At 42.3% G+C, this 26018-nt stretch overlaps 1 protein-coding gene across 3 annotated transcripts in view; it reads right to left on the reverse strand.

Moving 5' to 3' along the window:
* The window catches only part of btbd11b (BTB (POZ) domain containing 11b), a 268189-nt gene continuing 242171 nt past the window's right edge, over positions 1–26018 (reverse strand). For 2 of the 3 annotated variants that reach the window (XM_034177006.1, XM_034177004.1), the window contains 4 exons: positions 3330–3411; positions 2363–2431; positions 2099–2212; positions 1–811 (listed from right to left, as the gene is read on the reverse strand). In XM_034177006.1, coding sequence (XP_034032897.1) covers positions 602–811; positions 2099–2212; positions 2363–2431; positions 3330–3411 — 475 coding nt within the window. In that variant the 3' untranslated portion in view covers positions 1–601. The remainder of the gene's footprint in view (positions 812–2098; positions 2213–2362; positions 2432–3329; positions 3412–26018) is intronic. The other variant, XM_034177005.1, reaches the window with a different exon arrangement.

Consider the following 26018-nt stretch of genomic DNA (forward strand, 5'->3'; position numbering starts at 1 on the left):
ACACATGAGAAAACATTTATGAATATATACACTAAATTACATTATTAATAGCTCTCTTTTTTTCAAAATCAACCATATTTACACAAAAGTGGAAAGTCCTCATTCCATTAATGAATGTTCCTCATATGAATCATGTTATAGGTCTGCTTTTTTCCATCTTGCTTGGATCCAAAAACTATTCAGCATAGACAGACTTTATAGAGTACAAATTAATTAGTCTTTATGTGTTCAAATGTGTGAATTTATGATCTGAAAGTTCTTCAATGTTGCAGCTGTTTGCTTCTCTTGATCTATTCACGTCTACATATAAAACACATTTTGATCTACTTGCTTAGCTGACAATCTCGTTGCATGAGTGAATGTATGTTATTGGCAAACTGTGTAGCTGTTTTATGATAAGTCGTAATAGGCAGATATCAACATGGCTCACAGGTAGACTTAAATCCATCTGCACTAACGTACCAAGAAGCGACTCATGAGCTTTCACAGAAGCACACATTGTAATGGGATGGTGTCATTTTGCTCTGTTGGCTGAAGAAATTCACACACATATCAATCCAGTGTCATGTTTTTTGCTGATCGTGTTCATGTGGTCTGGAGCTCAGACAATGGATCCCTTGGATGATGACAGGTGGATGGACTGGATGCGGACAGCCAGAGTTTTCTCCAGATCCTGCAGGATGTCACAGCTGGGGCTATCTGGAGGAACGTCATACAGCAACTGTTTGAACGGCTCTGACTCAATCAGGATGACCATGTTCTTCAGGAAGTAGCTCTCTATGTAAGACGCCAGGTCAGGGGCATCAAGAAACTGAGAGAAATGGAAAGAAATGGAAAATGGACTGCATTTCTATACCACTTTTTCATTTGATGAAGATGTGCAAAGGACCTTACACTGATGCCTAACACGAGTCCACCTCTCTAACATACAGGCCACCACCTCACCAGTGATGGGTTTCATTCATCCATCATCATCATCATCATTCAGAGTTATATTTCTGTTTTCAAACTCTGACAGGTGTTTGTCAGGGTCATTGGCTGATTTCAGCATGCAGGAAGTTCTTATGTTTTAATTTATACTAAAATTGTGTACATAGACATAGCACACTTTAATAAACTCTTTCTGTACTGGAGTCTTTTACGGGACCAGCAGAACCATCTGGATAAATGGTAAATGGCAAATGGACTGCATTTATATAGCGCTTTTCCATCTGCATCAGACGCACCCCGATGTGAGGGTGCTGCCATACAAGGTGCTCACTACACACCGGGAGCAATAGGGGATTAAAGACCTTGCCCAAGGGCCCTTAGTGATTTTCCAGTCTAGCAGGGATTTGAACCGAGGTATAGGTATAGTTTGGACTATCTATGACTGAATGATCAGGAGTTATGGGGTAAAAACAGCAAAAATGGTGACAAAGGTCAGTTTCAGTTTGTACAGAGGTCAAAAGTTAAAGTTGCTCCAATTTTGGTAAAAAATTATGTAAATTATTATTTGAGTTAACAGGGTTTTAAAAAGGAATAGTTTGGACCATGTATCATGCTTAGTTATCATGTTACGGGGTAACATATGTCACATGTCATAGAATCCAATGGATGTTGACCTTGTTTGACCTTTAATTTGGAGACCAAACATTCAACACAATCAAAACTATTCCATTTATTAATCCTATTAGCTCAACCAATAATTTGCATCACTTTTTACCAAAACTGAAGGAACTTTAACTTTTGACCCCTGTACAAACTGAAACTGACCTTTGTCACCATTTTTGTTGTTTTTACCCCATAGCTCCTGATCATTCAGTCATAGATAGTCCAAACTATACCTTTTTGGAATCTTTACGATAAGACAAATAATACAGTGTAGTTTTCAAAATGATTTGAGCATTTTTAATTTTGACCCCTGTGTAATTCTTCAATTGACCCCTACCTAGACACCGTCACACAGTCGGTTTTTTCAAAAGAGTAATGTCTAAGGAGTATTTGTGCCAACTTTGGTGCTTGTATCACCATTTGCACGATTGTTTCAGTTATCTGCTGCACTACTCTGTGGAAAGACTGTTTACTATTTGATTTATTTATTTACTTATTCTTTTACCTTTGTGTGGTTGTAGAGCTCCACACAAGTTTCTGTGGTGATGTTCTTGGAGCAGATAATCTCACAATGCCTCTGCAGCGCCTCCAGCTGAAAGAACTTAGACGCAGATAGAAGCTGCACAACAAACAAAACCCCTGTTGAAAGTGGTTGTCTTACACTTAATCAGCCATATAAAATTTAAAAGTTTAATTTATTTAACTTCTTTTAGTTGCTGTATTTAATTCCCAGGCTAGTTTGCAGTGGAAGCTAAAGTAATGACCACACCTCCATTATGTCAGTGTTCCTGATGTGCAGAGCCTCGGTGCCTCCACAGTAGAGATACTGCATCACAAGCTGAAAAATATCAAAATTTAAACAATTTTAAAAACACATAGCACACAACTCTGATATGAGTATAACATATAAATAAAGCAGTTTGGAGTTTAGAGTGTGTATGTGCCCAACCTGAGGTCAAAACATATAAATAAGGGTGCATGCAAAAGTAGCATCAAATAATGTGTGCGTTTGATTTACTGATCCTGCATGATCGATGAACAAGAACACTCTGAGAGCACCATATCCCCCACTGGCAAATACTGCTTTGGTACAAGTACTTAGTACATTCTGATAACATTTCAAAGACTTGTGCAAATGTTCATGAAATTCATCCTAAATATGTGAGAGAAGTTGATTTTAGAATGCAGGCACCAACTCCTGAAATTTGCAGTGTCTGGGTTTGTTTATGAAGGGCCATAACTCTGCCAAAATCTGTCAGTCTTGTATAATATTACAATATGTGTATTATCATCTTATAACAAGGATTTGTTACAAGTTACATGAAATTCCATCTAAAAGTGTGAGAGGAGCTGATTTCAGAATGCGAGCAGCCAAGCATGAGACTGATGGAGTCTAGCTTTGTCAAGGCTAATAAGTCTGGTAAAATAAGCCCATCCGGAATTATATTAAAATATGCGTATTACCAACCCATAACAAGGACTTGTACCAAGTTTCATGCAATTCCTCCTAAAAGTGTGAGATGAGTTGATTTCAGAATGCTTATAACCTTTGTGGGATGGACAGACACACAGACAGACAGACAGATAGACAGAGGGATAGAAATCACCACAACATTATCAACATTATTTAAAATGCAATACTTGAAACTTCAAAATAACCTATTTACAGTGTGTGGCAAAGGAAAGAGCAGGAACAAAACTGTAACTCGAAATAGTCGTGTTTATAAAAGTCTTACCTGAAAAATGTGATATTTGACATTGCTGATTTCAATGCACGTGTTTTCACCGCACGGCCTGTTAGCGAGAAGAGATTTGAACCTGAAAAAAAGTCAGAGAGACCAAGAGAAAGAGAGATTACAACATATATATTCCACCCTTGACTATGAAAAGTGTAGTTTAATTTAGGGGTCAAGTGGTTATTGCAGAGGGTTTCCGGTTAAAATCCCACCCCTTACTGGCCTGGGCTCTGCGTTCTCAGGGCACAGGATTACTTTGTGTCCCTAGGGTGAATAAAAAAATCTGCGGGTCACAGACCTTTCTCTTATAGTGCCCCTTCTGAATGATCTCCCTGCGTCAATACAACAGTCAGATTCTGTGGAGACTTGCAAGTCCAGACTTAAACGCACTTACGTATTTTCCCTTTTGTATGGCTAGCATACTGGAATAATATGTTACTATGCTTACTACCCTTTTAAATTAATTTTATTTGTAAACAGAGTGTGCCGTGGCCTCAATTTTATCTAAATTCTGGATCTTTTTAGTGAAGCTTAGGGCTAGTGGCCAGTGATCACCTTAATATTTATTCTGTTTTTCTTGTTGCTAAATACTGACAAATTATACTGTATTTGTTGTCTTTCTGCCGCCTGATTCTGTTTTTCCTCTCTCTTTGAGTTGCGGCTCCACCTAGAGATGGGAGTGGTGTTTTCTTTTGCAAGCCTCCCGTCCTGTGCACCAGTATGGACTCTCAAAATTTTCTGTACTATCAACTCCAAGCAGAGGGTCAACCCTTTGAGTCTGGTCTGCTTGAGGTTTCTTCCTCAAATCATCAGAGAGGGTTTTTCCTTACCACTGTCTCCTGTGTGCTTGCTCTAGGGGTTGTTAAGGTTAGACCTTACTTGTGTGAAGTGCGTTGAGGCAACTTTATTGTGATTTGGTGCTATAATAAATGAAATAAATTATAAATGAAATAAATTAAATTTCACCATTTTCCATGCAATGTGGAGTTTAGGCAGTGGTGGGCACAGATAACCAAAAAATGAACTTCAGTAACACATAATCAGATAACTGAAAAGTTATCTTTGATAAAGATAAAACGATAAACCACCCCAAAAATGTATTGGAAGTTACAGATATCCAAAAACTGATAAATTCCAGGATTGTCTCTGGTACATTTGCAACTGCTAACAAGCTGATTTTGAGTTTTAACACGATGATTGCTTCTGGTAGCATCAAAAGTGACAAGAGACCCAATCAATGAGCCAGTACTTATGTCTGTCTTTGAACAGCTTGGCCCCCTGCTGGAAACTCTTGTTTACTATATGGCTTCCAGCACAGACGTAAGCTGCGAGGAGCCACAAAACCCAGCTCTCTACCCAATCACAATGCCGCTGTCAGGCGGAGGTCTTGGAAAATAAAGCAATGCTGAATTATGGTTTGGTGTATAAATAAAATGAATACTGATAGAATAACTCCATTAATGTCAATTCTGTCATTTGTACAAAGTTAAAATATAACATACACTCAACAAAAATATAAACGCAACACTTTTGGTTTTGCTCCCATTTTGTATGAGATGAACTCAAAGATCTAAAACTTTTTCCACATACACAATATCACCATTTCTCTCAAATATTGTTCACAAACCAGTCTAAATCTGTGATAGTGAGCACTTCTCCTTTGCTGAGATAATCCATCTGTAGAAGAATTTTTAGGTCCATATTTGAACTGTGATGAACTATCAAGTGTCCTGATCCGAACTGTATGTCCTCTGGTTGAACTAGCAGGTGTTCAACCCAAAAAAAGGGCTCTATTAGTCATTCAGTCTGTCAGGGGCTTTCCAAGGCCTTTTAGGTGCTTTCCCGCAGGCCACGTGCAGGGGCCTCAGGCCAGCTGCACGTGTGGCTGAGGCCACGTGCGGAGGGGGCCTCAGGCCAGCTGCACCTGTGGCTGAAGGTCTTTTAAAAAAATCAGTTGTAAATCCTTCACGTTTTAATGGGAGCGTTTGTCACATTGAAATAATGGCCTAACACCTGCTTAGGGTTCACTAGAGGACGCTTCCAATAGAAAACCATGTCTTGGGAATGAAATAAATAAAAAAGTTGAAGGAGGAGCGATGCCCGCGGGTCTCCAATAAATAGACGAGCGCGGTTGTCATATTCAGTCTCTCTAGAGGACTCAGTTTGTCTAAGCTTTGTGTCGAAGGCTTAAATAAACTTAAAAACTCTGTGCATTTTATCTTGCTTAAGGCTGAATTATTCTAAAGTGTTGTGTCATTTTCTAGCATATCACTTGCAATTAGTTTGTGTTATCTAAAAGACGACATCCTAAAGACGAGCCGCGACAGAACTTGGCGAGCCAGCTTCAGGAGGGTCCAGGGGCATTCCGGCAGCCTGGGGCAGTCCAGCTCATCCCTCCAGACCGTAAATAACAGTGATCACGACTAAAAGGTAAGCAGAAACCTTTTATAACTTCTGCACGATCTGGAGGAGTGAGTCGGGATTTCCGCCCAAGTTGACAGGTGATATTTTTTAATTGCCTCTTACCCAAAAGAACCTGGACTAAGAAAATTGATAAGAGACTAAAAAAAGATAAGATTGAAAATGATCAGGCCTTGTAGATAAAATGCTCAGAAGGTGTGTGTGTTCCCGGGAAAAGAATGTCTGTGTGAGTGAAAGGTCAGGAATGTTCATGAACTCTGGTGCGGAAAGAGTGCGTGGAGAACTAACCTGGATGCTTGGGGAATAATTGGTGTTGAAATTCATTACTAACGTGCCGGCTGATAGCATGCGCTGTAGGGGTTAATTTAGGGGAGTATACTGACAAATAGATACAAGGTAATACAAGGTTATTTAAAGAGTTTAACAGAGACTGAAGTGAAATAAGTGAGAAAAAAGAGTTTAACAAGAGAATACGTGCAGAGAAGGCACAAGATAAGCGCCTGAGGGGGCGCAGTAGAAATACCGTACGTGATAAAGAGATTTAAAGAGAAAAGTGCAAAGAAGCACAGCTGACAGTAAGTAAAAGAGCTCAATAAAGGACGTCATTTTTTAAGAAAAGAGAAAAACTATAAAAAATAATAAAATAAATGAAGAGTTAGTGCAGAATACATGAGAATTAATGAAGCAGAAAATAGTGCAGTAAGGCACCAGATACACGCTTGTGGAGCGTGGGAGAAGAATAAGTAATTAAGTACACAGTAATATGAGTTTTTTTATAAGAAAAGAAAAAGAGAATATTTTCAGTGCAAAGGCACATTAAGCTCACGAGGAGCTCAGTAAGTGAAAAAAAAAAGGTAGAAGAAAGTGCAGAAAGGCACAGGATACGCACGCGAGGCGCGGTAAGGCGTAGAAATAAATGAAATATTGTATGCTCAGAAAGGAGCTTGTGAAAATAATATAGTAGGCACAGGATACGCATGCGAGGCGCGGTAAGGCGTAGAAGTAAATGAAATATTGTATGCTCAGAAAGGAGCTTGTGAAAATAATATAGTAGGCACAGGATACGCACGCGAGGCGCGGTAAGGCGTAGAAGTAAATGAAATATTGTATGCTCAGAAAGGAGCTGGTGAAAAATAATATATTAAGCACAGGATACGCACGCGAGGCGCGGTAAGGCGTAGAAGTAAATGAAATATTGTACGCTCAAAGAGGGCTTGTAAAAAAAGTAATATATGAAGTTGCTGACAGCGCCGGAGAAGCTGTCTAACGTGAAGAAGAGATACATGCTTAAACAGAACACATTGGTGTTAAGTGAATAAAAAGGTTGTTTAAAGCCGCGGAGTGAAAAGTGGCAGAAGTCTAGATAGAGATATATAGAAAGTTGTTTTTAATAATTTTTGTGTATAAAGCTGTTGAAAATTGTGTGTGGGAGAGTGGAGAGTAAGCGGGGAGGTGCAAGCAAAGCTGTGAGGGCTTGCAAGCTGGCTGACATACAAGATTAATGTGAAAGAGTACGAGGGGGAGGTATTTAGACCCAACAGGAGGACTTGGGAGGTGCATGACAGGCAGAGAGGAAAGTGTGAAACAGAGACAGTGAAGAAAAAGACAGGAGAAGAGTGCTATGTAAATACAGAGAAGGTAGATATTATTTCAAAGAGAGAAAACTAATAAACAAATATAGCAGAAAAAGACTAGAAGCAGAAAGTTAAAAAAATTAGAAGGAAAATAGAAAGTCGGGAGCAAAGACATTAGGAAGTGTTAGGGTTGTAAGAGGATTAAATAAATAAAATTGGTTATAAATCAAAAGAGATAAAGCTTAGATTATAGTGAAAAAGCTGACAGACTGATCAATGCTTGGGACAGTCATTGATGGGAGACTTAAGTGATGATGAAATAATACTCCCAGAACATTACTTGACTGACGGAGACATCGAAACCCAGGGAATCAGGATACATTTTTGGCTGGAAAGGACCTATTTTGACAGGGTAGGAGCAGAACATTGGCAGGACGAACAAGAGATCAATCAGAAATTATGGCAGATTACTAAGGTAATCAATCTGAAGCAAAAGAAAGAACAATTCCCTCTAATTAATTGGGAGCTGCTGATAAGACGTCTGTGGCATCAGGGTTTAACCCCGTGGCTGGAGCTGCTTTGTGCTGACCCTAATAAAGAACTTAGCATACCATTAAATCATTTAGTAACACTACCAACCGATCCAGGTGAAGAACTGTTTCCTAGGTTGACTCTGACTGTGGTCCCAAGGAAGGTTCGGTGGGAAACAGGTAAATTTTCATATTTAGTTAAAGAAAAAGAAGACGGGCATAGCAGTTGGAAATTTAATCCTTTTAAGGGTTTAAAATACAAAACAGGTGTTACAGCCAGCAAGTTATTGGTCTGGATCAGGACAGCCCCTGAGGGACTACCAGAACACCATAGAAACACCTCACATAGCGTTTGTCAGGGTTACATGGGTAACTCTCAAGGTCAAGGTCGGGAAAGTACCCCGCTAGACTTAGTACTAAGAAAATATCCAGGAAAACGCATTAAGGCCAACCAATGTATGAAAAAGTGGCACAAAAGGTCACATGGGGGCAGGCAATGGCCTTTGGAGGGATCATTTGATCCCGTGATGTGTGAAGCAGTTGCGGTAGAAATACAGAAAAAAGAAATTAAAGATCAGCAGAAGAACCTAAATAACAACAAAAAACGCACTGAAGAAAAAGAAGTTTTGGCCTTGTTCAAGCAGGAAGCACAGAGGCTACAGCAGAAAAGAGAAAAAATGACAGAGGAAAGATCCAAAGAGACTAAAGCCAGTGCACCGAGCTGGGAAGCAGAGCCACCCCCATATAAACGTCATGATATGGGGAAGACAGCTGGACAATTTGTATTAGGAACTCGTGAAGAGGACCAAGGCATGGATGTGGAGGGCAAATTCACACTGACACTAAAAGCTCGAGAGCCACAAGGAGACAGGTCCTCAGTCTGTCAAATGGATCATACAAGGTCTCCAAGTCCGAAAGTAAGTGGTCGCACACCACGACCAGCAGGGGGGCCCACAAATAACAGTGACACGGAGGCAGACGAGGATAAAGAGAGAGACCTGAAGGCTCCGCCTGCACATCGAGGTCCACTGAAAACCGTCCCCTCCCACCATAAGTCAGCCGACTGGACCTTCACAGGCTATAGAGGCTCCGAAGAGTGGCACAAGAGCTTCTGTGACACACTGGATCTGGCCAGAAGAGATAATGAAGAACTAGCTGAGCAACTTCGGCTAGCGAAGGAAAGAATACAAAGACATAGGGACGCCGAGGAAAGAAGAATATTACAACAATCGACGCCCAATAAAGGGAATCACATTATACAGCCACCCACCCGAAAAATTTCTGGTGAGATCATCATTGAGACTGCAAAAGAGGCCCGACTCAGGCAAAGACAACGATGTGTAGCCAAAGACATAGCGGCTTTAGAACAGGATATAACCAACTGGATAGACTGCCTGGAACCAGTCAGTCGCACTCGATCTGGAAGACAGTATGGAGCCCGCACAGAAGAAGAGGAGGACGAAGACCTCATATGCCCATTGGTGGTTAGAAATGGTCATCATGTGTATACCCCATGGAGCTGGACAGACATGGTGGGGCTGGCCAACAGGCTGCCAGACATCACCCAAGGAGCTGGGAGATGGATAACTGCCTTAGAAGAAGGCACTGCAGGGGTAACCTTGTCTTTAGGTGACATAAAAGCCTTGCTAATGCATGTCATGGGAAAACATGACACTGAAGAATTAGCAGGAAAGGTTGGACTAACACAAATGATGGGCACTAATCAACATGATGAAGTCCCCTTTAATCGCTATAGAAACTCCATGTGGGAAGGACTGAGAAGAAAGTACCCTGAGGTCTTGGATCCCTCTAAATTGGATGATGAGGAGTGGACACCTGAAGAGTGCCCAAAGAAGTTCCTGCACCGATTCCAGAAAAGATGGGCGGAGGAAACAGGAAATGCATGGAACCATTCTCCAGCAACAGAAATCCTGTTTAAAATAACTGTAAAAAAGGCTCTACCAGATGAGGTTCAGAAAGCCCTAGATGGAGTTGTGGGACTATCAAAAATGAATTGGGCTTTATACTCTGAGCATATTTGTCACCATCTTGAAATCTACAAGAAAGAAAAACAAAAAGAAGAAGATGCAGCAAAATCCCTGACGAAAAAATTGGTGCAGATGCAGTTGGGAGAGCTAACCAAAGTCAAGAAAGAAAAAACAAAGACCCAGGCACCAATGATGACCCCTGTTCCTTCTGAGTCGGCAAGCCTAGGCCCTACGGCAAACACTGCTGCCACCATACAGGCACCTGTGGTAACAGCCACACAGAGCCCCCGAGGAGCAGCAGGAAGCACTCCTACAGGAGAAGTCTCGGCACCAGTGGAGCATCACTATCACTACCATAGCACTGGCACACCCGGAAATGGACCCACCTACAGTCATGGGTGGAGAGGAGAGTCACGGAACTTTCAAGGTCAAAGAGGAGGGTGGCGAAGAGGATCTCGCCAACCTTCATTTGGAAGCAGATTCCAAAACTCAGCTCCCAGGAACAGTCAAGCGGGACCGCCTATGGGACCAACACCCCCAATAGGGGATCAACCCTCTAATGAGTGTTGGAGCTGTGGACAACCTGGACATCGAATGAGAAATTGTCCGGCCCGACCTTGGGTTGGACCCTCTGCCTATTGGCAATAGGGAGGCCTAGAGAAGACAGAGGGGGAAACGGTGGCATTGGCTATTTCGATGATACCTAAGGAAGAGCCAACCGTCACTGTTAATATACAAAACAGAGATTTCCCTTTCATGGTGGATACAGGGGCAACATACTCTTGCATAGGGAAAATGGGCGCTCATCTCCCCCTCTCTGGGTCTGTAATTAAGACCATCGGCTTCTCTGGGAAGACTCAAATAATACCGTTTACACGCCCACTTCTTGTAACGATTGTAGGAAAAACAATTGAAGCACCCCTGTTATACTCACAAAATACACCTGTGAATTTGCTGGGAAGAGACATTTTATGTAAGCTACAAACCCAGATAGTGTGTACCCATCAAGGACTGCAAATACACTTTCCTGACGAAGCACTCGCCAACATTATGGTGCTTATGGACATGGAAAACAAGGTCCGACCTGTGCAACCCATGGTATACTGGCTGAAGTTACAACCAGAAAATTCAAATCTTCAACTGCAATGGGAAAAATGGAAGCCCTGGGCCGAACAACACTATGAAGCAGTATATACACCTAGTTTACCTTTACATGTCACCCTGATGTTCGATGCCAAACAAGAACAAACTGACTATGCATGCTGCTGGGATGTATTGATGAATCAACGGCTGTTTCACATAACCACCACAGAAATTTATTTAGGCCCCCAAGGGGCCGCAACTTCTGTCAAGCTAACTTCAGCTGAACAACAATGGTATCAAGTGCCGAATGCCACGCCTCATGTGACCCTTTTAGTCTCAGAAAAGTATGAATCCCATGACCTAGGTCCAATGGTAAAGACAGCCTCAGAAGTTGAAGAATGGCAAAACATGGAAAGTCCACAAGTACATCTGTCAAAAGACCAGCAGTTTATACGAATTAATTTAAAAGTAAATGATGAGGCTATAGCTCAAAAAGTGGAGCTCAATCCTAGACCAGAGGGACACTGTTAGAGCAAATACCACCAGTGGTGTGGTCCAAAAGCAAAACAGATGTAGGACTAGTAAAAACAGCCTTACCAGTAAAAATAAAAGTAAAACCGGGAGCAAAACTGCCTCACCAAAGGCAGTATCCATTAAAACCTCAGGCTATTGAAGGCATAAAACCAGTAATTAAGGGACTAATGGCAGCTGGAGTTTTAATAAAAACTGCAAGCCCATGCAATACTCCTATCTATCCTATCCCTAAAAACAATACCAAAGAGTATTGGCTGGTACATGATCTGCGTCCTATCAATGCAATAATAGAAATGGATGCACCTATAGTACCTGATCCGCATACTATACTATCAAGCATCCCTGCTGGAGCAAAATGGTACACAGTAATAGATCTGTGTTCAGCCTATTTCAGTGTGCCTGTGCACCCAGACTCACAACATTTGTTTGCATTCACATTTCTGGGACAACAGCTAATGTATACACGGCTACCTCAGGGACTGAACCTGTCCCCAGCCATCTTTAACAAGTCCTGGCTGAAGATTTACAACACCTTGACATACCCAGTACATTGGTGCAATATATGGATGATCTCCTTATTGCATCAGAGACTCAAGAACAGTGTGAAAAAGATTCATTAATTGTATTGCATGCATTGGCAGATGGAGGTCATAAAGTAAGTAAGGACAAATTGCAGTTCTGCAAACAACAAGTAGAATACTTGGGAAGACAGTTGTGTGGGACCACGCGATGTATAGCCCCAAGCCAAGTGGAGGCTATAATCAAGGCTCCCAAACCCCAAACAGTGGGACAGATGCTTTCATTCCTTGGGATGGCAGGGTACAGTCGGTCGTGGATTTGTGATTATGCTATAAAAACTGCACCTTTGCGTGCCATAATTAGAGCAGTGGGGCAAACAAGCAATGCAGCTCTCCTCGTCTGGACAGATGAGGCAACGGGAGCTTTTGAGGCCCTAAAAACAGACATGCAATCTGCTCCCGCGTTAGGTAACCCAGATTATGGGAAACCTTTCCATTTGTATGTTACTGAAAAAGCTGGTTATGCTTGTGCTGTACTAATGCAGGAAACAAATGAAGGAAAACAACCATTGGCCTATTATAGTACAAAGCTTGACAACATTGAAACAGGATTGCCACCATGCTATCAGGGTCTAGCAGCAGCTGCCTTTGCATTTCAAAAAGCATCATCCATAATCATGGGACATGCAGTAACGTTGTACACGTCGCATCAGTTACATGCCCTGCTAACCAGTCAACGTTTTGTCTTAACACAAGCTAGACGCACTGGATATGAAGTTGTGTTGTCCGCTCCAGAAATAACAATACAACGTTGTCACACGGTGAATCCCGCCACCAAATTGACCACACCGTTAGATGGTACTCCACATAACTGTGTGGCAGAGACAGAGAAATTTTTGAGAGCCAGAGAACATTTGTATAATCACGCCATAGATGCAGATCTAACCCTGTTCGTGGATGGCTCATGCTTTCGGGATGCCGCGGGATTGCATGCGGGTATGGGGATAGTTAAACTAAACACGGATGGCGAGACCTTTGAATTACTGGAGTCCCAAGGAATTGATCAGCCTTGTTCAGCCCAACTGGCAGAGATCAAAGCCTTAACTATGGCTTGCCAGATAGCTAAAGATCAATGTGTTAATATCTACACAGACTCAGCCTACGCTTATGGCGTATGTCATGTACATGCAAACATTTGGAAACAAAGGGGATTCCTGAGAGCAGATGGCACCCCTGTCACTCATGGAGAAGCGATTTCCCAACTGTTACAAGCTCTCCAATTACCGTCTGAGGTAGCCATCATTAAATGTGCAGGTCATCAAAAGAATAATAACATCATAGCTCAAGGTAACAACTTAGCAGATGACGCAGCTCGCAAAGGAGCACAAGGAGAAAATATGTTTCCCCTGCTAACCATCCAAGATTGTGCCCCACTGGTTTCACTTGACGCACTGATAGTGGCTCAAAGTAGGGCCAGTGGAGAAGAAAAACGAATGTGGGTTAAACGAGGCGCTATGAGACACGCAGTCAGGGGCCAGCGGACAAGCTGTGGCGCAGTAGTCATGGACATTTTGTGTTACCCACCAATTTATTACGACATGCAATCATTTGGGCCCACGGACCCAATCATTGTTCGCGAGTCCAAATTATGAACAAACTAAAAGCTGTCTGGTGGTCACCATATATGGCAGCAACAGTGGACCGTTTGTTGAATGAGTGTGAGGTATGTGCACAGTACAATGTCCGGAAATCATTCACAGCCCCTTTAGCCCACATTCCGGTCCCTGATGGGCCATTCAGACATCTTATGATGGATTTCATAGACATGGGAGCTGAAAACCGAGTTAAACGAATGAGATATGTTTTGGTAGTGATATGCAGATTCAGCCGATGGATTGAGGCAGTAGCCTCTGCAAATCAAGACCATAAAACGGTAGCCAAATTCTTGTGCCGAGACGTCTTTCCAAGATTTGGCATTCCAGATACTATCTCATCTGACAACGGTAGGGCTTTTGTAGCCAAGGTTACACAAGAAACATTCAAACAATTGGGTATCAAACAGAAGTTTGGGTGTGTTTATCACCCCCAATCAAATGGGGCGGTGGAACGGGCTAATGGCATTTTAAAGAACAAACTAGCAAAAATCATAGCAGACAGCAATGGCAAACTAACCTGGCTGGATGCGTTGCCGCTTGCTTTATTGTCAATGCGCTCACAAACTAACCGACTAACCCATTTGACACCATTTGAAGCTCTTACAGGTCGGCCGATGCCTATTCCATACCTGAGAGGACCCTACGAAGGACCATCGCTGGAGCAGCTACAAGACGAATGGCATAATTATCTGAGACAGTTAACCCAAATACACAAAACTATCTTTTTTGCAGGTCAAAGGTGCTACAGAAGACAGAGAAGCAGAGATTCCACTCGAAAATCAGAGCATCCAGCCTGGTGATCTGGTTTACGTCAAGGTGTTCAAAAAGAAGTGGGACAGGCCCCGCCGAGAAGGTCCTTTTAAAGTTATTCTTGCCTCACGTACAGCAGTCAAAGTAGACGGTAAGGACACTTGGTTTCATTTAAACCACTGCTGTAGGGTTGGTGGCCCAGCGCCCCTGCGGCCTCGGCAAGCTCGTCTTGGCAGAGCCGCCGGGCCAAGGGGGGAAGCAGGAGAAGCCAGAGACCCTACAGCAGCACCGAGGGACAGCCACGCCTCCCTGCAGCCAGAAGAAGCACCGAGGGAAGGCCACGCCTCCCTGCAGCCAGGCGAACACTGGCCAAGGCGCTCACAGAGACTGATTGAACAAAGACGACGCACAGCTTCAGAGAGTAGTGGATCCCTGCCAGATAGAGCAGCGACAGACTCAGATGCAGACTCAGAGACAACTGGAGACGCAGGCCAACAGACAGACAGAAATACAGACCGACAGATAGACAGGCCACAGGAGACATCAGACTCGGACAGCAACTCAGTAGATTTACCGACAGAAGAACCGCAGGAAGTACAACCCAGACAAAGCACAGATACACCACACATCCCTAGTGACAGCTCATCTAGTGACGGCTCACTTAGTAGCACATCTAGTAGCACATCTCAACAGTCATCAGAGCAATGATTAAGGAATTATTCAAGGGATTGACAATACTACTGGTGGTCAGTATGGGAGAAAATAGACATCCAAAACATACAACGGACTGTGCCGTGGCCATGGCCGCAATAGCAGCTAAACAAGGCATTCTAAACACAGGAAAAACATATAATTTGGTATACATTAAATCAAAAGCCTACAAGAACATAGGAATACAGGGAAAGCTGGGGGATTACATATTAGGCGAAGCCATTAGCATCAAATGTGAAGAGGAGGGAACACTCAACATAGAGGTAATTTGTGATAAAAGAGGATGCAGGGAAACCAAGCAAGACGTAACTGTTACAGTACATGAAGCCACAAAATGGGTAAAATCAAACCAAGGAAAAAGAGGACAATTAGAAGCCTAGAAACAAGCAGTCATTTAGGGAGATGGGATCCCAGTACAGACCTAGCCCGCACACAAGGGTTGAAGACCAATTTATTTTACCAATGGTTGAAATTTTCGGCTAGGCAGATCAGTGAAAAGCCTTGCATAGCCTGTCACCGGAAAGGTGTGATACCTCAGGCTAAACCCCTACCTGATATCAACAACTGTTATAGGAGTCCCCAACATAACTCAGACCAAGCAGAATGCTATACACAATGTGTTATGAAAATGGCAGTAGGTGATGAAAAATATGCTGCCGACAGTAAACTTTGTCCAGTGCCCCTAAGTACAGAAGGAACCGTTCCACCTATGATTAAAATAGAGAAAGGGATGATACACCCATTCTGTATAGCTAAGGCTTAGTAGCACAATACATAAGCGATTGGCAGGTAGGGACGACCCAGCCAAAACACCACATACAGTGTATGCAAAAGCAGCAAGAATACAAACCGGCCAAAACAGCATGGAACATTACCGTCTGTCACACCCTGCCAGCAGCAGGCATACAGTGTGAACAAATAGTACCGGCCACAGGGGGGTCTGTAATTGGACTGAATCTCACCCATGCTTCATGGGTATCTACTCCAAATTTAGCTAAGGGAACGGTACCCTTAGCTGACATCTTTTGGATATGCGGACAAAGAAGGAAACTCCTGTCATCGCTGTCCCCTAATTGGAAGGGCCTTTGTGCTCCTGTGATGCTCACAGGAGCTATAACAGTAATTGAAATGCCGAATTCAATACAACCCATGCCACAGAAACTTCGTAAGAAAAGAGGAATAATGACGTTTAAAACAGACTACAACATCACAGTAAGAAACAGGATACCAGAAGGGATACCCCGACAGTTAGAAGCCATAGACAGTAGCAGAGTTAAAGCAGATGAAGATGCGGATAAATGGGGATGGGCATTGGCTCTGTTCGGGGTTACTCCAAAAATCCGTTCTAGGTTCCAGGAGGTGCAGTGGATTAATTACTTGTGGTATAATCAGCAAAGATACCTGAACTGGACATTGGCAGCAGTAGGAGCCTTAACCGAACAACTGCACGCCACCTCGCTAATGACAATGCAAAATAGATTAGCTATCGAGATGATGATGGCTGATGAACAAGGAGTTTGTATTATGATCAAAGCCACCGAATGTTGCACAGCTATTCCCATGCGTACAGGGGAAGACGGAAATTTGACAGAGCTCTTAATCACACTTGAAGAGATGCAACAGGAACTGTTAAGTAACTCCATAGGAGGGAGAAATGAAACTGACGATTCTGGATACATTGTAGGGAATGGAATGAATATTGGCCCACTGTTTTCACTGTTTGGTACTCTAAGGAGAGGGTGGATATCATGGAAAGACTGGTTATACCAGATAGGTGTAATCTTGGCACTAACAGGGGTGGCGGTCTTGCTGGTAATATGTTGTGGTATTCCCTTGATAAAATTTCTGGTCAATAAATTGATTTCATCCACAGTAGGACAGCTCCCACTGTTAGCCATCCGAGCCCTAGAAGAAAGCACAAACAAAACAGACAGAGAACCAGAATATATGGAAATGGATGAAATACCAATTATCCTCCCCGACAGCCCCCAGCTCCCTAATATTGTGGCGTATACCCCAGATAGGGAGGACTGGGATGGACCGTGCTTGGTGATATTGTAGACGAGGAAGAAGACATGCACGCACATTTACATTCACACACATGCACCCACAAAAATGAGGGATAGGATAGACAATATCTGAAAGAATGACATGGAGCTGTAATAATGAATGTATATGTATATTACTAGGACACAGGAGTATGGCTGAGAGACCAGACTCCCCTGATCAGGGACCTATGCCTGATCTGCCTCTATCAAGTCTGATTGGACTCTCAGAACTGTTTGGAGAAGAGGATATACAGGAGGGATGGTCGAGACATGATTGGTCGCCACAGCCGCCTTCCATCCAGCAGCTAAACCAGTTGGCAACAGAAGGATCTTCATCGTTCCAGCACCTGGCGATGACGGCTTCACAGAATCTGCCTGCAGCAAGAGTCGGCCCGAGGACTCCACCATCACCTGAAAGACCCTTTGGACTCAGGAACAGCCATGGAGACAGTCACATGTGCCAGTGGCAACGATACCCTCCAGGGGAGGCAGCCAAGGTCGGCCATATGCAGCAACCGCCCGAGTGCATCCTAGACCCAATTCACTGCTAGGACCTGTCCCCAGCTTTCCACCCCCAAGGGAGGAGAGATATTCTGATCAGCCCAGTACCTCTGGAGGAGGATCAGCAGGGGTAGACCTTAGCCGAACTCACCCACCAGGACAGAGGGGAGCTTTGTACAGGCTGCTAAATGCCCAGAGTGTCCCACCCACTTGCCTGTGCGACATCAACAATACTCCCCCACACACGAAATGCCTTCCCCCTTGTACTTCTGTCCCCTGGATTGCACAACCTTAATCTGGTCATGGTCACCCCACAGGACATGGCAATCTTGGTTCGAGAGCTTCATCTTCCACAAGAGTCTGTTCCAAATACCTTGGAGCAGCTCCTGCCCCTCACAAATCACATTCCCCATGAGCTATTTGAGGAAATCATGCCACAACTAAGTCAGACAGCTGCATACCTGTTCAGGATACACCGTGACAATGCCAACATCTCTTGTGCTCAGGAGGGCCTCCATACTCAACTGTGTGGTCTTCAGTCTAGTATGGACATGCTAGCCTGCATGATGGAGCATATGGAAAGGGAACAGCTAGGGCTGGCCACCACCACCCTGAATGTGGGCAAGAATTTTCTGGGGGCCCTGTACAACCTGGCCAAGCAGCACAAGGAGCTGGAAAGATCCATCAGAGAACTGCACGACTGTCTGAAAGCCAGAATTCCTGATCCTCCCCCCACTACCCCTGAAAGGCCAACCTCCCCATGTTCCCCAACTTCTCCCAAAACTTCAGATGCTGAGTAAATGCTGAGGAGCGCGGACTGACGTAATGGCACTGAAAACGGACTATGATCTTGGTTCTTGAGTTTGAATTGCGGACTGGTTTCAGAAATCTGAGTGTAAATAAAAACAAAGAAGGATATATGTTAGTAACGAAGGTTGGGTAAATGTCTGTCCTTACCATCATCTGCGTAACACAGACAAAGCTAAATGCATACACATAGATATCACATTGCAAAGTTATAAAAAGGGGACCCTTACACGGCGTGTTTGTAGATTTAGCAGTACAGATGCACCATAGGGACCCCTTTTTCTTAAATTATAGCATGCCTCAAGAGACATGCATCACCTAAATTTGGCGTCTGGCCAAAAAAGGCATTAGAAAACAAGCTGAAAAAGAAGAAAAACAAAGTGGAGAATGTTGAGAAATGGCCTATAATGAAAACCATTATATGATTGACTAAGGCAAATGACTTAAGGACGGACATGAAGGGAAACCATTTATTGAGTTTATCATTTAACTAGACATAGCTGCGCTAACCTTAGAATAGTTTCTTGATTGGTTGACTAAATAGTGGTAACGTAGGGGTTATTTGATGCATTTAAATAATAAATGTGTGACTCTTTAACAAAATAATATGTAGAACCAGGTATAATGGGTTGGAGCCTCTGGTCGAGTGAGACAATAGATGCCAGAAGATGATTGGTTGCACTGATGTCAATGTAAAGCCTTTACTTTGCCATGATTAAGAGGTTGCTGTAACTTGTTTTATGTGGCCATTTTAAGTGCCTTGAATTACACCAAAACTCAATGTTTGAATGTCACCTTGCGTTGATATAATCCAGCTAATTGATCACCTTGTGCCTTAGTATGTAGGTTCACCTGCACTTCAATATATTTACCGTGTGACCTATCACTGATATTCATATCCGCACCAGAGTTATCAGTAAGTCGAGTGATGTGTTTTTCTTTTTTATTGCAATGCACAAATGAGGATGTCTTGTCAGTAAACAACCCAAGAGTATAGTTGATGTAATGGGACTCTTTCGAGTCCCAGAGGAGGGACTGTAGAAGAATTTTTAGGTCCATATTTGAACTGTGATGAACTATCAAGTGTCCTGATCCGAACTGTATGTCCTCTGGTTGAACTAGCAGGTGTTCAACCCAAAAAAAGGGCTCTATTAGTCATTCAGTCTGTCAGGGGCTTTCCAAGGCCTTTTAGGTGCTTTCCCGCAGGCCACGTGCAGGGGCCTCAGGCCAGCTGCACGTGTGGCTGAGGCCACGTGCGGAGGGGGCCTCAGGCCAGCTGCACCTGTGGCTGAAGGTCTTTTAAAAAAATCAGTTGTAAATCCTTCACGTTTTAATGGGAGCGTTTGTCACATTGAAATAATGGCCTAACACCTGCTTAGGGTTCACTAGAGGACGCTTCCAATAGAAAACCATGTCTTGGGAATGAAATAAATAAAAAAGTCGAAGGAGGAGCGATGCCCGCGGGTCTCCAATAAATAGACGAGCGCGGTTGTCATATTCAGTCTCTCTAGAGGACTCAGTTTGTCTAAGCTTTGTGTCGAAGGCTTAAATAAACTTAAAAACTCTGTGCATTTTATCTTGCTTAAGGCTGAATTATTCTAAAGTGTTGTGTCATTTTCTAGCATATCACTTGCAATTAGTTTGTGTTATCTAAAAGACGACATCCTAAAGACGAGCCGCGACACATCCCACCTCACAGGTGTGCCATATCAAGATGCTGATTAGACACCATGATTAGTGCACAGGTGTGCCTTAGACTGCCCACAATAAAAGGCCACTCTGAAAGGTGCAGTTTTATCACACAGCACAATGCCACAAATGTCGCAAGATTTGAGGGAAAGTGCAATTGGCATGCTGACAGCAGGAATGTCAACCAGAGCTGTTGCTCGTGTATTGAATGTTCATTTCTCTACCATAAGCCGTCTCCAAAGGCGTTTCAGAGAATTTGGCAGTACATCCAACCAGCCTCACAACCGCAGACCACGTGTAACCACACCAGCCCAGGACCTCCACATCCAGCATGTTCACCTCCAAGATCGTCTGAGACCAGCCACTCGGACAGCTGCTGAAACAATCAGTTTGCATAACCAAAGAATTTCTGCACAAACTGTCAGAAACCGTCTCAGGGAAGCTCATCTGCATGCTCGTCGTCCTCATCGGGGTCTCGACCTGACTCCAGTTCGTCGTAACCGACTTGAGTGGGCAAATGCTCACATTTGCTGGCATTTGGCACGTTGGAGAGGTGTTCTCTTCACGGATGATGCGAAGGAGATGTGTTGCACTGCATGAGGCAAATGGTGGTCACACCAGATACTGACTGGTATCCCCCCCCAATAAAACAAAACTGCACCTTTCAGAGTGGCCTTCTATTGTGGCCAGTCTAAGGCACACCTGTGCACTAATCATGGTGTCTAATCAGCATCTTGATATGGCACACCTGTGAGGTGGGATGGATTATCTCAGCAAAGGAGAAGTGCTCACTATCACAGATTTTGACTGGTTTGTGAACAATATTTGAGGGAAATGGTGATATTGTGTATGTGGAAAAAGTTTTAGATCTTTGCGTTCATTTCATACAAAATGGGAGCAAAACCACAAGTGTTGCGTTTATATTTTTGTTGAGTATATATCTTTTAATGTTGAATAATATACTAATTCTGAAGTTTTGTAACAAACACAGACAGATTGCAAAGGATTCTGGGTAAAATGTGCCTCCACTAAACACTGACTGGTTGAGTCATTCATTATGTAAACCAACACGTTAATGTGCCGTGTGTCGTGTGTTGGTGTTTACGGATAAATGTGGTTTTGTAAAATATTCCATTTTTTAATTTGGAAAAACAGGCATTTTTACAGAGCCCTGGAAGTGTCATCGCAAAATGTTTTGCATGTGGAGAGAATGTGTGCTCATTTTATTACATTGTGCACACGTTTTATGATGTTGTGCGCATGTTTTAAGCATCATTTGAGTAAAACAAGGGCATGATCTACTTAAGCGTGGTCACAATTTGTAAAACATGCACTCAGTATTGTCTTGACACATAAATGTTGGCTATTAGTCAACAAACCAGCAGACAGTGTAATACATTTCCCCATTAGAAATGGATCTGGTCAGAGTGTATCATCATGGTTTGGGCGCACAAGGACATACAGAGAACTCCAGCTACCCAGCATGACATCATCTGGAGTTTAAGCACATTAAAAAGGATGCTTTGGGCGAAGCATCATGAGGATGACAATTTAGGTCATATTATGTAGTTCATTTTGAACGAAAGGAAAACGTGCGCACAAATTATAACGGCCAGGAAAACGTGTGCATGTTTTATTAATTTGAGAGCACATTTTATTAATTCGTGGGCTCAATTAAAGGAAAACGTGCGCACAAATTATCATGGCCAGAAAAAGATATCACTTTAAGTGACCTCTTCCAGGCTCCGTACTCCCACCGAGAGTTTTTGTAAATTAAGTTTGAAAAAAAAGCTTATGTTTACGTTTTGCTTCTGGAAACATGACTCCAACGTGTGGTTTTTGAACGTACAATGTGTGTGAGAACATAAATCGTGCACTCTGAACTTTTACACAGTGTGGTTCTGTGGTACATTTTGAGCTGAGTACAGTGATTGAAAATATATCAGCCCAGCTTCAGGGCCAATATTGCCATGAACACTACTGGCCAGTAGATGGCAGCAGAGACCTTGAAAACTTGCCAAAACAAAATTCCAGATAATCCGTGTCTGCTATATTTAAGATGCGTGGAATTTAATAAACGCAGACACAATAACAACATCTATAAACCCAGAGAATATATTTATGAGAGTTTTTGGCACTAGAGTTTAATGCTGTTGTCCGTAGAGCCTGATCAGAGTATTTCAAATGTATTTCTCATGTCATGAATGTACTGAGATTACCCTGTCCTACCCATAATGCACTGCTGGGCACAGCCTGTATATAAAATTAGCGCATTACTTTAAAACTAAAACATATATCTGATATTTTCACTTTATAAAACTTCAGACATGACATTCATTTAAATAACGTCCGAAATTAGTTTGGTTAAAAGCTGAACCATAAGTTAAAAATGTATGCCTCTGGATGACTTGGGTGATATTGCCCTCGTATTAGTATGGGGTTAAAAGAAATGAGGTTTTTTTGGGGGGGGGGGACCAGTTCTCCTTTGCCTGCAGAGGATAGAGCGGTTTCTTCTTAAAGCAGCTCTTCTCTGTTTTGCAGAGAGTAGAACTACACATCAGCTACAAAATATTTAACAGGTAGGTGCTCAACTGATTTTAAGTTTTATAAATATTTGTAGCTGTTCAGCTTTATTTACCACGTTATCGGTCTAAAAATTATCAGACAAAAATTTATCGCAAGATAATTAGTCCGATAATGGTTTTTAAAGTTATCTAAAAAGATAATCTAACTTTCTAACTTCTGCAAGTTGTGCCAAGAAAACTTTTCAACTGCAACAAAACTGCCCTGCTATGTTGTTAATGTTGCTAGTACATGAATGAACATAAAAAGCATAAATATTTTCCATTTTGCCAGTTTCTCAACTTTATGACATCTCTTTGTATTTTTCCAAGCATTCTGTCATTGAAAGCTTTCCTTTTTTAGTTTGCAGGTTTTCTTAAATTCAAAGCAAATTATTGTTCTTCCACAACATTAAAGGACATGGTTATAGTCTTTTTGAGGCGATTCAGTTGATGAGCTCCATCTAATCATTATTGTCCTCATCGCAATTAATTAAAATTCCCTTTTGTAAGGAGTAATGGAAGCTGACAGTGGATGGACAACATGCATGGAGACAACTTATTTTAAATGATGTGCTCTACGTCTGCACTGTAGACAGGAACAGCATGGAAAGCTTAATAATAATACAATAACATGCTTTTGGAGGGCGGTATGCATTTTCAGAGTCCCTCCGTTCACGTCCAGTTGCCTAAAATGACAGATATTCGCCCTCATCTAACTCGGGTGCATACCAAAATGCATAACGCACGACATCGGCATGTTATTTGCATTATTATCACTTTTTACTGAGGTACACAACACGTAACGCGTACATAAAAAGTTGGCTCACTTAACTTTTGTTGTGTTGGCTGGCACACGCGCGCGTCCTCATCAAGCTGTCTGCTTTCGCTGCTGTTCATTGTTGTACTATCCATGAGAAAATCATCCGGAATATCCATTTTGGGACCAAAACACACTTCTTGCCTTTTCATCTTTTCTCTGCGAACAGTTCCCCCCCGCGGACAGTTCTTGGGCTGTGCGCTATGACGTCATTTGTTTACGCACAGGGGGTGGGTATAGCCAGGTAGCGTTGACATAAATCTACGATACCGGCCTAGCAACGCCTCGGTAAAGTGATAATAATGATGATTATTGTTGCTTTGGGTGTTTGCTATAACAGCAGAAAAAGAAAACAGGAATTTAGAAATTAATGTGAATTGCAATAACATTTATGACATGTAATATACTTTTTTTGGGGAGGGGTATTGTTCTATCAACATGTAAAAAGTTGATACTGTTTAAAAATGAAAACTTATGTGTTAAGCACGTCAACACAAGTGCAACATGCAGGGGGAAAAAAACATATGATACAAGATCCATATTACTTTTTTATTTATTTTTTTTTACGAGATTAACCAGATTAAGAATAATTTGCAATATGTAAATGGATCAACAAATTTCTCATGCTTGTTTGTCAAACATATAAATGTTACATATACATGTACAGTAGTGTTCAGAATAATAGTAGTGCTATGTGACTGAAAAGATTAATCCAGGTTTTGAGTATACGAGGTTTGTCCAAAAAGTATCCGACCTTTTTATTTTTTTGCAAAAACCATATGGATTTGAATCACGTGTGATTGCATCAGCTAAGCTTGAACTTTCGTGCGCATGCGTGAGTTTTTTCACACCTGTCGGTTGCGTCATTCGCCTGTGAGCAGGCTTTGAGTGAGCAGTGGTTCACCCTTCTGGTCGGATTTTTATTGCGAATAAATGAACGATTTGGAGCTTTGCTGCATCAAATTTTTCCAGAAACTGTGAGAGACCTCCAGGTGGACACCATTTGGAAAATTTAGATGGCTTTCAGCGACGATTTTATGGGGATTACACAGATTAAGGAGTGCTCCAGCCGGTTTAAAGACCGCCCACAGCGTCTGAGAGCGCGGCACTCTCCGAGCGCCGATCGACAAGCTCAAACCCCGCTCAAACAACCAGCATTTCCAGCGTGAAGGCTTTGTTGATCCGGGACGTTGTCTAACTTTCACAAAAAAGGCAGAAGGCGTAAGAACAACGCATCTCTGTTTTTTTTTGTCCATTTTAAAGCATTGGAGATCATTGTAGATGAACAGCCTATAATTTTTTGCACCTGCGTATAAGTTTTCCCCTCTCCAATCAACTTTTTATTCAAACTACGCTGTTCTTCTGAACAATGTCTTGAACGTCCCATTTTCCTCAGGCTTTCAAAGAGAAAAGCATGTTCAACAGGTGCTGGCTTCATCCTTAAATAGGGGACACCTGATTCACACCTGTTTGTTCCACAAAATTGACAAACTCATTGACTGAATGCCACACTACTATTATTGTGAACACCCCCTTTCTACTTTTTTTTTACTAATAGCCAAATTTCATAGCTTTAAGAGTGTGCATATCATGAATGCTTGGTCTTGTTGGATTTGTGAGAATCTACTGAATCTACTGGTACCTTGTTTCCCATGTAACAATAAGAAATATACTCAAAACCTGGATTAATCTTTTTAGTCACATAGCACTACTATTATTCTGAACACTACTGTACATGCCACAAGCCCTGAGCTCTCCTTAGCCGGGAGCGGTTCCACCTCAGTATCCTTCCACTAAGGTACTTATATCTTGTCTCCATATACATTTCAGCATGCTTTATGGTTGTGAGTACATACAAATGTCCTTTTTTTTTTGTTCTTTTTAAATATCATTATATTAGTGCTAAAAATGGAGGACTGGGGTACAATTAGTTAAACCTAACAGCTAACCTTAACTTATCTAGCCAGCTGCAGAACCGTTCATCATAGCTAACAATGTAGTTGGTTCTGTTCTGTTTGGAAAGCTAACATTAATACACACATTTGTTTGCAATTGTTGTTATATGTATTTGTTAATACCTTTATTGTAGGGTTAAACTACGCTATTGTACTTTATATGCTTGTTACCAGCTTTGTTTAACCTTGTTGGCTAGCAAGGTACGGTTGGCTAATTAACGGCTAAATTAACAGTAGCTCATCTAGCTATAGTTGGCTTACTTTCGTGATTTACACTTTTGGTGTAGATTTTTAATGGTTCTTCAGTTTATGGGTTCTTCAACAGATAGTATCTAAGTTTGGGGTTTTCATTAGAAAGCATGTAGAGTATGGATTTTGTCTTCCTATAGTAAGCTAGCAAGATAAACTGTTATATGGCTGGGGGGGCCTGGCTGCCGGTTTGTTTGTCTTTTTGTTTTCCTCCCAGGTGGCGTGCATTTGGGACTGAGTGGCTGTGTTGCTGAGGCTGTCAGGACCTCACCCTGATCACCTGCGACTCGTCAGG

This window comes from Thalassophryne amazonica, chromosome 8 (genome assembly GCF_902500255.1).
Source record: "Thalassophryne amazonica chromosome 8, fThaAma1.1, whole genome shotgun sequence".
In the NCBI taxonomy this organism is placed as follows: domain Eukaryota; kingdom Metazoa; phylum Chordata; class Actinopteri; order Batrachoidiformes; family Batrachoididae; genus Thalassophryne; species Thalassophryne amazonica.